General features: G+C 36.8%; 1 protein-coding gene across 1 annotated transcript in view; it reads left to right on the forward strand.

Moving 5' to 3' along the window:
* Window positions 1-13,285, forward strand: part of CTSC (cathepsin C) — a 37,922-nt gene that overhangs the window by 18,954 nt on the left and 5,683 nt on the right. Inside the window, exons 3-5 of the mRNA XM_069470946.1 lie at window positions 2,707-2,873; window positions 5,928-6,083; window positions 10,574-10,689. Coding sequence (XP_069327047.1) covers window positions 2,707-2,873; window positions 5,928-6,083; window positions 10,574-10,689 — 439 coding nt within the window. The remainder of the gene's footprint in view (window positions 1-2,706; window positions 2,874-5,927; window positions 6,084-10,573; window positions 10,690-13,285) is intronic.

Genomic DNA, 13,285 nt, shown 5'->3' on the forward strand with positions numbered 1-13,285 from the left:
CAGAGCCACCTTTTCTTCCTTAGAAGAATAATGCCTATTATCTCAAGAGATTATTGTGAGGCACAAATCATATAGGTAGAAGCCCTTTGGGTTTTAAGCCTTTGTTGTGTAGTTTCTAGGTATTTCCCCTTTTAATAATTGTTTTTAGTAATTGTTCACCTCTCCAGCTCTTTGTGGGAAGACAACATGTGAAGAAGTGGTGCATGGTTCTGGGAAGAATGCTTGGTTCTAGGAATTCTTGGTTATAAATTCTATTCCAGATACCTCCTTAGTCTCTTTTTTGTCCTGAGACTATATCATTTCTGTGTTCCCTTGGACCTCAAAGATTTGTGAGTAATCTGTACAATATTTATAAAGTATGAAGTTTGCCATCGTGGCACAAAAGCAAGCATAGGCAATATATAAATGAATGAGCAGCCTGTTTTCCAGTAAAACTATATTTGTAGAAACAGGCAGCTTTCTCCAGCCTTAGTTCACTCACCCCTTTCTTATAGATCACATGTTTATCATATAAAATGTTACATGATAGTTTTTAAATATAATTTACTTAATACTTTTTATATTTGAACTTTTTAGGACATTTCTTTTGTTTTTACGATTTCTATTATACCACAAGTGTCTTCCTGTGTATAGCATTGTGTGTGTGTGTGTGTGTGTGTGTGACAATTTCTATAAGGTAGCTCTCAAGAACTCTTGAAACATTGTCAGACTGCTTTTCAAAGCAGCAGAGGTGGAAGGAAGACAGGCCAGCGCCACCTGTCCCAGCAGTGTGCAGCACAGGAGAAGAGCATGTGATCAAGAACCTGTGCCAAAGAGAAACACAAGATAGAACTCGAAGGAGTTTAGGTTACATCCTGGGAAGTTACCATTTTAGACTGTTTTTGATCTATAAAAACAGAAGTTTTATATAGTTCAGTATAATAAAAATAAATTTTATCAACCTTTTCACATAACACATCCTCTAATATTGCTGTCCAGTAATGTCCTAGGCCTTTGTTTCAGTGTTCCTCATCCTGAGTTGGGGCTTTAGCAGGGACTTGAGGAGTGGTGGGCAAGAGGTGAACAGGTGGGCTTCAGAGTATGGTGAACCAAGATAGCAATCAAGGTGTGCGTGAGTAGCGCGGAGTAACTCATCCTATGCTGGGTAGCTTAGTGAGTGGTGATTCCCAGGATTCAAGTCCAGCTCTTTGGGATTCTAAGGCCATACATTTTTAACTCTACCCCAAAATATGATTTGAATTCAGAGAGAATCAGATGCCATAATGTAATTTTAGCTTTAAGTGTAGTTTGGCCCACACATTCCTCTAAACTAGAGGTTGGCAAACTACAGACCTATTTTTCTAAGTAACGTTTTATTGGAACATGACTTAGCTCATTCATTTATGTATTCTCTATGTACCTTTTAGGTTGAGTAGTTGTGACAGAGGCATTCTTGCCTGCAAACCTAAAATATTTACTATCTGGCCCTTAGAAGTTTGCCACCCTCTGCAAATAGGTAAAGTAGCATTCGTTAGATTAGAAGTCTGCAAACTACAGCCCATGGGGTCAAAACCAAACACATGGCCTATTTTCATATACAAAAGTTTTACTGAAATGTTGGTTGACTCCTGTGCTGATTTATTATATTTATGTCTTGCATTTGACTACTTTTGTGCTATAATGGCAGAGTTGAATAGTTGCAACAAACCTTAATGGCCTGCAAAGCCTAAAATATTTGCTTTCTGGTCATGACAGGAAATGTTTCCCAATCCCTGCATTTGATCATGGAATCCCAGAATGTTTATTCCTTTGAGGGTATTTTTTTTTCTTGTTTCCTTATTTTATAAATGAAAGGACTAACACCTAGTAAAGTGGTGCCTGACGTTCTACAAATAGTCTGTTCCATTACATTAAATCAGAGCCTGAAATTGTGCCCAAGTTTCTCCTCATACACAATCAGCACGACGTTTTCCTTTTCTCCTTCTCACACACTGTGCTCTCATTCTGGATCTTGTGCCCCTTTTCCATGAGGAGATGTTATGACACGAGGGTGATTAGGCTCTGGAGCAAAGCATCGTAGTTCAAATCCTGGATCTATCACTGTATGGTTGTATTTCAGTGTTAACATTGAAATAAGACAAAGGGCCATATTAGTGGAAGGAAAATTCAATAATCAGGTTCCTTTTGCCCCCTCATAATCAGAATATCCTAATGAATTGGGAGATTGACAGAAAAAACAAGGATCATGTTTCATTTTATAAAAAATTTTTGTAGTTCTTTTAATTTCCTGATACGGGTCTTCCCTGGGTAGAAAAATATAGTCTGATAGACTGAGGAGAATTGTGTTTCTGCCACTCCACAGCTATGTTGTCTGGGAGGAGTTCCTTGTCCTCTGTCTGGGCCTCCACTCCTTGGTGAAATGGGGCGATTGTCTGCCCGACTGAAGTAACGTCTGTCAAATGTCTTGAATGTGGCAGATGCTCCAGTTTTTCCCTTTGCCTTTCGTTCCAAGAAGAGTTTCGTTAGGAACATTTGTTTAGTGGCCAACAATGCTATCCATAGAAAAGTTTGTTTCTCTTTCTTTTCTAGGATAATTCTCAGAATGTAACCTCTCAGGGTGAAGTTTCTGTTTTGAGTGACAAAGGATGAAAAGGGAGAGCCAGGGAAAGGGACCTGAGAGTTGAGCACGGAATTCACTTGGCCTTCCCTTCCCTTGGTTGTTTGCAGTATAAAGAAGAGGGCAGCCAGGTAACCAGTTATTGCAACGAGACGATGCCCGGGTGGGTGCATGACGTGCTGGGCCGGAACTGGGCTTGTTTCACCGGAAGGAAGGTGGGAACTGCTTCTGAAAATGTGTATGTGAACACAGCACGTCCTAAGAATCTACAGGAAAAGTGAGTTGTCCCAAGTGAGGCATACATTTATTAATAGTTTTTGTTTTATAGTATATATGGATGTGTGTATGTTCTTGAAATTTTGTTTTGATTATATAAAATATATTTGGCTTAGGAACATAAGCTGTGATATATAAAAGTTTACTGGAAAAATTTGTTAACCAATGTGATTGAGAGAAGAAAGTATTTTTTCCAAAGTGTTCCAAAAGTAATTGACCAATGATGGCTTTTAAAAAAATTCAGATAAAGGACCACGGAATTGAAAATTACTAATAAATGAAGATCATTTGATTGGTTGCCATGTAATAACATGCTGCATAATACTGTGGATACTTAGTTTTATGTTGCAACAAATATAGGTGATACTAATTTGAACAAATTTTAAACAAGACAATAAGTAACTGAAATCAAAGTTCTTAGTATTTATGCAGTGTATTAGTTTGCTAGGTCTGCCATAACAAAGTATCACAGACTGGTGGCTTAAACAACAGTAAGTTATTTTCTTACAGTTTTGGAGGCTAGAAGTCCAGTGTCAAGGTGTTGCCAGGCTTGGTTTCTTCTGAGGCTACTCTCCATGGCTTGCAGATGGCTGCTTTCTTGCTGTGTCCTTACATAGTCTTCCCTGACTTTATCCTAACCACCTCTTCCTATAAGAACACCTGTTATATTGGATTAGAGCCCACCCTTATGACCTCATTTTACCTTAATTTGCTCTTTAAAGCCCTATCTCCAAATGCAGTAATATGCTTAGGTACAGGGGGTTAGGACTTCAACATATGGATAGTGGGGGGAGGCAGGACCATAATTCAATCAGTATCATGCAGTTAATGTTTTTTGTTAAATTAAGTCTACTATAAGTAGCTGTGAACCACACAAACTAGAGATTTCAAACAAGATTGTATTAGTTTTGGAGGGAAGAGATGAACAAATTACTACCTTTTCTTTTTTTATTTAGTTGAGAAAGCCCCCGAAAGTATACATGAACAAATTATCCAAAGCCAGGCAACACTGGCAATGAATGACTGCAGCAGAGAGGCAAGGGAGATGATTTACAAGGGAATGAATTGTCTGCAAAAGTACCTAACGAGAGACTAATTCATCCCCTTCATTTTGAGTTTAGGTTTTAAATAGCTTTGTTTGGCATGATTCTTGAGCAGCATATTTCCTACTAAGCTGTTCACTTTTCACCCTACTGTTTAGGATATACTATGTATTCATACTATTGCACTCTATTTGATATTTCAAATATTGTCTCATTTAGTGAAGAAGCTCCTAATTGGAGTGCTCTGAACCTACATTGCCTCCCTGTATAAGGAATGTTTGGGACTAAATTACCTTTGAGGTCTCTTTTAGCTCTTAATGATCTATTATCTCATAGCAAGGTACATTATTTTTAATCTCCTTAGATCTTAAACACCAAAAATAATAGTGTTTAAGACCCATGATGGCATCGTGTCATTACTGTAATGCATATATCAGCACATGAGGTTTTGCTAGATGTTATGATAAAGCAAGGAAAGTAGAGCTACCTACTGCTTCACAAACACCTGCAGCCAATGACATATTGACTCCCATTAAGGGAAAATACTTTTTAAATGTCTTATTACAAATAATTTACTCTTGTGCCTAAAGAAACAAGGAAACAACTATAACTTGTTTTTGTTGTTGTGCTAGCGTAGTCAGAAATATGATAAAGGCAGTTTTCTAATCTGTTTAATAAAGATACCTCTCTGGTTTCACACTTTGCAACAAGTGGGAAAGAGCCTTGATAGAAACATTAAAACATTATCAACGTGGTTGCACGTTTTGTTCATTGTCTTCAGTGTTCTCAGGTTCCTTGACCATACCAAAATACTCTCCTTACAAATGTGAATTGTCAGAGAAAGAAAAGCTCACAGTGTGCCTAAAATATTCTGTGGACAGTAACACAGTCATAGCTGGGTATAGGAAGATGAAACTCAGGTTAGATATCTCTTGTTTTGCATAATTGAGTGTTATGGAAGTCTTGGCTAGTGAATCACACTCAAACCACAGAATCTTTTGTAATAGGGATAATATGGTGAGTTCTTTACTGCCTGGCATCTGGCACAGAGGTGTGATAAATGTTTGAATTATGTGAATAATCAAGTCCCTCAATTTTTTTTTCTTTGTAAACATGTTCTTTGTGTGTGAGATTTATTTACGTCTGTATCCAAGCATTTGGTATAAGGTAAACCAGTGCTTCTCAGATTTTACTGTTATCGTGAATCACCTGGGATCTTGTTAAAATACAGATTTTGATTCAGGTAGTCTGGGCTGAGCACTCAGAATCTGCATTTCTAACAGGTTCCCAGGGGCTGCTGCTGATACAAGTTTAAGAAACACATTTTGAGTAACAAGTATAAACCAAACATCCACATGGAATAATTATTTTGGGTATGATGTGGTTATAATGCTTGCATACTGTATATACATTGCATATACTTTCCATTGTTCTTTTTTTTTCTGATTACAAAGGTTATAAAGGTGAACTGTAGAAAGTGTAGGGAGTGTGGGAAAGGTGGTGATTATATGCTGCCACTCAGAGATAACCATAGTTGGCATTTTAAAAATGTATCTATAGTGTAGATATATATACTTTATAAAAACTGATTAATTGGTTATAATTCTGTATAAACTTTGATTGCCTTTTGTATTTCATATAGTGTAAAACATTCTTCCATATCACTAAATAAGCTTCTAGATATTTTTATTGATTAAATTATATCGTAAATGAAGTATCATTATTTGATTAATCCCTTATCTGAGAACATTTATTTAGGTTGTTTAGCGTCTATTACTAGTATAAAAGTGTTTCATAGACTATCCTTATACATATATCTTAGTTAACTTGAGCTTTTATTTTCAGAGAAGACATTCCAGGATATTCCAGGCTATTGATTCATATAGCCAGCTGTCTTCCTGAAAGATAATACCATTTTCCGCTTAGGCACAGCCTGTAAGAGTGCCCATTTTAAGTGGATCTATGTACATCAGTAAAGGCCGTATCTGAAACTATCTCACTTTTGTTGGCAGGTATTCCAGTAGCCTCTACAAATACAACCACAACTTTGTGAAAGCTATCAATGCCATTCAGAAGTCTTGGACTGCAACTACATACATGGAATATGAGACTCTCAGCCTGAGAGAGATGATTAGGAGAAATGGTGGTCACAGTCAGAGAATCCCAAGGTAATCAAGCATATCTCTTTATCGCTGATAAAAATATTAATATTTAATGCTGTCCTCCTTCCCAACCAGCCCTACTGGGGTTGCCCACAATTTTATTGTTCATCTCAGTTTAAACTTATGTTACTTTTTTTTTTTTAACCATTTCCCTCTCCTATTCATACATATTCTATTCCAAGTCCTGTTTATCGGTTTTTATTTCACAGTGTCTGTTGTTTCTATTACTCCCTTTCCATTTTCTACATTCTGCCATAGGGCTTTGTCATGTCTCTTTGGTCCTGTCTCTTTGGTCTCTTTGCCTCATGTCCTCATTTTTAGCTGTTCTGTGATATACTGCCAGTTTCATCTTCCTGTCCTCAGTTGTAACTGTGTTACTGCCCACTGTCTAATGAATAAAATTAGCCTGGTATCTAAAGCCATCTAAATATGACCATACCTATATTTACTACTTTGATCTGCTTTCCAACAATGTGACACACAATTAGTGAAAACTTTCGTTTTACCCCCATTCTTGCTGCTCTCTGTGCCTCAGATATCTCTCAACTTGCCTACGATGACTGTCACAGGTGCCACCTGTAAAACATCTCAGACTCCTCTATGTGCTTAAAGGTCTAGCAAAGGAAAAAAGGTTATTTATCAATATAGCTCTACTACCCTCAGCCAGAGGTGGCATTTTCCATCTTTACCTTACAACCCCCATGGTATATTTCTTACTTTGGGAAATTATGACATAGTACTTTGAATTTGTCTAGTCAGGAATTTGGGTAGATTTTTTTCATTTCCTCAAAGTTACAGCTGTACATAGCAAACAGTATGTAGCTCCTTAACACTTGTTAAATGGCCGAGGATATCCCTGTGGTGCCATAGCTTGCTTTAAGATCATATGACTAAAGAGTACTAGAAAGCAAGCAGTAGTGAGCTAATGGAAGTTGATAAATGGTGTAAGTAGGTTATTTTCCCTTAATACACTGAAATAGTCTCCAATTCTCAGAAAATACAATGGTTAATTTCTTAATATTTATAGAGTCCATGGTTTGAATTTTTATTGTTTGCACAGACCACTAATTGATGAATTACTCAATTAACTGTAATACATTACTTTTTCATCTGCAGACTGATGTTGTAATGGCATGGCATTTTTTGACTGTGAGAATGTATGGAGATTTTTTTCCTATCCAACTGATAGCATCCTCCCATAATTTGCCTTCTTTCTCAAAAGAATCTTCTGTAGTATTTCTCAACGTGTATTCTAGAGAATTTCTAGTCCGTGAGATGCTCTAGTTTATCAAAATTGGGAAAGGGAGCATATTGTAGCTCCTTCTCAGATTCACTAAAGTGGAGTTCTAAAGCGTCTATATGAAACACAAAGTTGAGACTTATTCAACAACAAAATCAGGCATTAAGAGGAGGAGTGTTAGTAGTTGATCCTAGAGAGGCCGACTTCTGCCTCAAAGGAGTAAGCCTCAGACACAGTGCTAAGGCTGTCGTCTACCTGTAGCCAACCACTTTTGTTTTAGAGAACAGCTAGATTTATGAAGGGCTGCTTTTATGACTAAAGCTCTATCTATTTTAAGACAAGGAGATGGAATTGAGTGAAATAAGAAACATTGAAGAGAGATTATTATCTGGCTGCCTGATTTTCAATAGCATTTTTGTATATAAGTTATTCCTTAAGAATCCAGTGACTTAATAGAAACTCTCAAAGATTCTTAACCTGAAGTAGGTATAGGGAGTCTGTGAAACTGCTGAAATTATAGACAAAATTTATTGTTTATGGATATCTCTCTAAGTCCAGAACTTTCCCCAGATTCCTAAAGAATCTGGGCCCATAAGATTAAGAGCCAGTAATGTATAGTGTACTTAAAATATCTGTAAATCTTACCTCTCCATCACCCATACTTCTCCTTTTCTCTCTTCATTTCCACACCATTAAGCTTCAGTTCTCACATTGCTCTTGTTTTGTTTGTGTGTGCATTGGTGGGTAAGTACTCTGCCTTACTGGAAGGTAGGAAGAAGGAAGTTAACATTTAAATGCCGGCTTTGTGTCAGATAATTGCTTAAACCTGTCAGCATCTTACTGCGTCCTCTTAAGGACATGGAGGAGGAGGATGGTAGTTATCATCATAATAGCTGCCATTAATTAAGGGTGTATAAAAGAAAGGCACTGTTCTAAGCATCTGTTAATCATTATTGCATTGAATTTTCATAACAACCCTTTGAGGTAGGTATGATTATACTCATTTTAATAGAAGTAAACTGTAGTTTTACAGTTTTACAGTTTACTTCTGCAGCGGACACCAGCTGGGTATCCTCCTTAAGTTCTCTGTCAAATGTCACACAAACAGTAAGTGGTGAAGCCATTTGTAACAGGTTGGTATGACTCTGAGATATATGCCTTGAAGTTATATAAGGCTGCCAAACTTAAATTTCTCTTTTATCCTTTTTATTACTTAGTATATTCTTAGGTACATAAAAGACAGCTAGTTATATATTGATTGAATTTTCTAGTCTCTGTGATACTAGGAGACACACATACACAAACACAAAATTTGCACCCTAGTTTTTATCCATTAATCTAAGAAACAATGTTCAATGTTTGTTTTTTCTGCCACCCTATATATAAAATTATAAATGGTACATAGCTTTTTATGTGCCTTGGTTATTCTTTGGGCATTATCTATGTTGTGTGTTTTACAATATTGCTGTAACATCTTTGTATTTGTTATAGTAATTTTTATATATTTCATGCTTAACATTATCTTCCATATGGTTGTATGTATATATGTGTTTTCATCTATGGTTCCTGGCTCATAACTCCCACAGCCCTTGTTATATTCTTTTGTTATCATGTTGGGGCAATTTAGGCCTTAGAAGCAGGTCTCAGAAAACAGAATCTCTTTCTATGACCCTCTCTGGCCTTCCTTTAACCTGGAGGAAGGAATGCTACACAGAGAGGCCAAGAAGAATCTGAACAGGCAGGCCTTGCTGGGTTTCTCCACTCAGTCTGTTAGTATTAGATCATACCCTTTTTGTCCAATCACATTTCTATATGGTTATCAGTCATCCCTATCCAATGAAATCTCCATGAAAGGTCCAAGAGGACAGGATTTGGAGAGCTTCTAGATAGCGGAACACGTGGAGGTTCCTGGAGGGTGGCGCACCCAGGGAGAGCATGAAAGCTCTGCAATCCTGCCCCTGTACCTCGCCCTATGCATCTCTTTATGTGTGTCCTTTATAATATTCTTTATAGTAAACTGGTAAATGTAGTATTCCCCTGAATTCTGTGAGCCACTCTAGCAAATTAATTGAACCTAAGGAGAGTTTCATGAGATTCCCAAATTGTAGCAAGCTAGTGATAAGCATAGGTGACACAACCTGGGGCTTTTGATTGACATTGGAAGTGGGGGGCAGTTTTGTGGGACTGAGCTCTAGTCCCATGGGATCTGACACTATCTCCAGGTAGATAGTGTCAAAATTGAAGGATGCCCCACTAGTGTCTGCTGCAGAATTGATTGCTTGCTTGGTGTGTGGGGAAAAACCTCTACACCTTTGGTCACAGATGTCTTCTGTATTGACTGTTGTTGGTGTTATTGAATGAAAGAATTAAAAAACACAGTTTGAGTTTTCTTCCAAAACAGTCTCAATGTGAAACCACAGAAAATTTCCATTCAAAATTTGTTTGCACCCTAGTTTGTATTCATAAATCTCAGAAGAAATATTCAATGTTTGTTTTTTTTCTGCCACCCTATATATAAAATTATGAATGGTGCATAGCTTTTTATGTGCCTTGGTTATTCTTTGGGCATTATCCATGTTATGTGTTTTACAATGTTGCTGTAACATCTTTGTGTTTGTTATGGTGATTTTTATATATTTCATGTTTAACATTATCTTCCCTATGATCAAAGACCTACCTCATGCTTATCTCTATATCATATAAATCTTCAACTGATATCCTTGGCTTGGGAAATATTTTAGTGAACAATTAATTGACATTTCTGTATAAAATATACTCTCTCTTCTATACAGTTGTCAAGGTTATGATTGCTACTCTTGAGTGAATTGTTCACTTTTTTTCTTTTTGTTTCATCTCATTTCCATTTTGTCATAGTACTGACCCATGTCACCTCTAAGAGAAGTGTGTGAGAGACAGAACCACTTGTGAGCAGGTGCAAAGGGCAGGAAGTAGCAGAGAAAGAATCTTTGCCAGTGACTGAATTGGAACCTAGTAAAAACCATCCGGGTAACCCTGAAAAATCAGAACAGTGTGGTACGACAATGTCAAGGTGAATAAGAAATTCAAATAGTTTATAGTAACAGAAAAATTAATGTTACTATAGTGTTACAATAGTACCTTAACAAAAGAGTTGAAGGCTTGTAGAAAGAGAGGAAGTGAGAGAGAGAGAGGAACTAGCCTGGTGATTGAAATCATGGCTAGGAAATCATCCACAAAAGAAAGGCTATACATTGATCTCAAATGTATTCCTTTCTAGGCTCAAACCTGCACCACTGACTGCTGAAATACAGAAAAAGATTTTGCATTTGCCGACATCTTGGGATTGGAGAAATGTTCGTGGTGTTAATTTTGTTAGCCCTGTTCGAAACCAAGGTAAAAAAACAAAAAGTCTGATTTTTCATTAATTTATTCTGAACTATTTATTGGACATTTGCTATTGGTCAGGCTCTGGGGGTGGATTTTGGAGATATATAGATAGAATGATCATGATCCACTGTAGTAAAAAAATGAAAATATGTGGCCTAGGAATCCTCACTTTTTCCTTTTGTATCCATGACAGACTTGGTAATAGATAATTTTTCTGAGCTCAGCATTTCTTTAGTATTTTCAATTTATGTTTTAGGTAGGTAGTGACAATCAGAGTGATATGTAACACAAACTCATTTGCCCTCCTGGTAGGAGAGAATCTGTGGATACGAAGAATTATATACAATTAAAATTGGTCTTCCTTCTGCAAATTGTTTGCTGCAATCCTTCTTTGCTACCCATCCTTCCATTTCTGCCATCATTTAGTCTTTAATTTACTACAGAAGCCCAAAAAGTAGATCTTTAATTTTTTTTTTTCTGTTAGATTTTTTTGAGCTGTGTTAGGACCTTTCAATTCAGGTTACATTAGAATACACTATGGGATGATAAGTAGTATGAACCCAGCTTCCTGAATGGTGGCCTTGAGGGCAGAGCCCAGGTTTGTCAAAAATATCATTGTCATTGCATTTCACTAGCTATTTTCAGAAATTTGATGCAGTATGAGTTGATTTAATAACGCTTCCTCTAAGTGCACTTGATGGCAGATTACCTTGTTATCCTAGGTTTTAGCCAACAGTGTCTTGGAGAATCATTTATGTAGTGCTCAAGTTTATTACTTCTAAGCTCATTTTGAAGGTAATAGTACACGTGACTGATTTGGTACTATAAAATAGGTGCGGTATTTGCTATCTGGAAACATTTTGATTAGTGTCTCCTGGGAAGTTATAAATTTATAATACCTAAAGATAAATTTTCTTCTCCTTTCCTAAAAATGTGGTGATAATCAGCCTTTCTTACTTTTCAACATTGTCACTTGCCCTTCAAGCTCCTTCTTCATTGAATTCTTGCAATCTTCTGATCGTAGAAAGCCCCACGCAGGTCTCATGGCAGGTGGCCAGGAAGATTTCTGTCCTTTGCCTGACAGCAGGGAGTCTCATCTCTTTGCCTTTCTACCCATTGTTCTGGGACTCTTCGGGTCTAGAGAAAGTGCAGATCTTGAAATCCTTCTCTACCTTCTTGATTTCTTGGGGAGGTCTTTCTTAGACAGGCAGGATTGGATATGAAAATAATTTGAAGGTAATTGAGAAATGAATGGAAAATGAAATTAAAGGGTTGATGTTAGGAGAAGATTAAAATTACCCTATCAAACAGATATTGTATTCCTATTTGAGAGGATTAGTAAACGATGCGTATGACTTGATTATTGAGGGCCTGGCACATGGTAGTTAACATTCAATAATGTGAGCTACTAATATTGTTGCTTCTGTTGTTTATAGAACATCTAATATACATTAGGAATTTTTTTTAATGGCAGAGGCTATAAAGACTAATATGACATAGTTCTTGTCCTGGACACTTACAGTTTAGCAAGACATGCAATAGAAACATTAAAGTACAATATAACTGCTTTAATAAGGTGTTTTTAAAATTCAGTGGGAGCATAAGAGAGGGTAAAAGAAAAGTTTAGTTATACTCCCTTTCCAAAAGATATGATTGATGAGTGATAGAAGGTAACAATTCAAGGGAAGGAAGGAAATTAGACTTTCTAAAGTTAAATTCTTTGACTTTGGTTTTCTTGTAGCTTGGTAAAAGCTATTATTGTCTCCAGTGTTCCCTGTTCTCTCACTTTATAAATATGATTTGTACAGACAACGGCATTTTCAAAACAGAGAGCTTTGGTGGAAATTAATTGCTTTTGAATTGATCCCTCATCTGTAGTATCTTGTCAAATACTTGAGAAAATACTGTACTTAGAGGTTCTTCTTTTGACTTCCTTTTGGTTTTCTGTACTGTAGGTTGGGAAAAAACTAATTATTTTCTCTTCCTGCTAATTTGGCTACTTGGAAATTTCCACTAACTTTACCATTACCAGTGTTTTGTATAACCCAAGACTCAGAATTAGCTGTAGTTAAGGGGATTCATAGCTGTTCTTTATTTAGGGAGCAAATTGAGATTAAAAGAAAAATAAATATTGAGAGGACAAATGAGGTTTTACCTTTAAACTTGAAAATAGCTTTAAGAACAAGCCATACAGCAAGATTTACCTTGAGGTGTGAGATGGAAGAGAAGCTAGGAAATTGGGAGAGATGGACTTTCTGTGTTCTTCCCCCAGCTGTGCTGTCTTTGTTTATTATCATATCTGCAAGAGAGAAGGAGAGTGTCTCTCATGGGTCACGTTAATTAGGAAATGCAGATTGTTTTCCTAATGTTTAAAATCTAGTCCACTTAAGTAAGTCTTGGTTCTAAATACTGTTTATACTATTAGAGCAGGAAGGCAGAGACCTTAAACAGTCTGCTTCACCTGATTGATTTTACGCATGTGAAAAAATGAAATGCCAAAAAGGTCAAGTGACTTTCCCAGGGTCACATAGCTAGTGAGTGGCAAAGCAAGAAAGGACGGGGAAAAAAGAGAATCCTGCCTCCTTACTCCTAGTTCGGTGTG

This window comes from Eulemur rufifrons, chromosome 6 (genome assembly GCF_041146395.1).
Source record: "Eulemur rufifrons isolate Redbay chromosome 6, OSU_ERuf_1, whole genome shotgun sequence".
Classification (NCBI taxonomy): domain Eukaryota; kingdom Metazoa; phylum Chordata; class Mammalia; order Primates; family Lemuridae; genus Eulemur; species Eulemur rufifrons.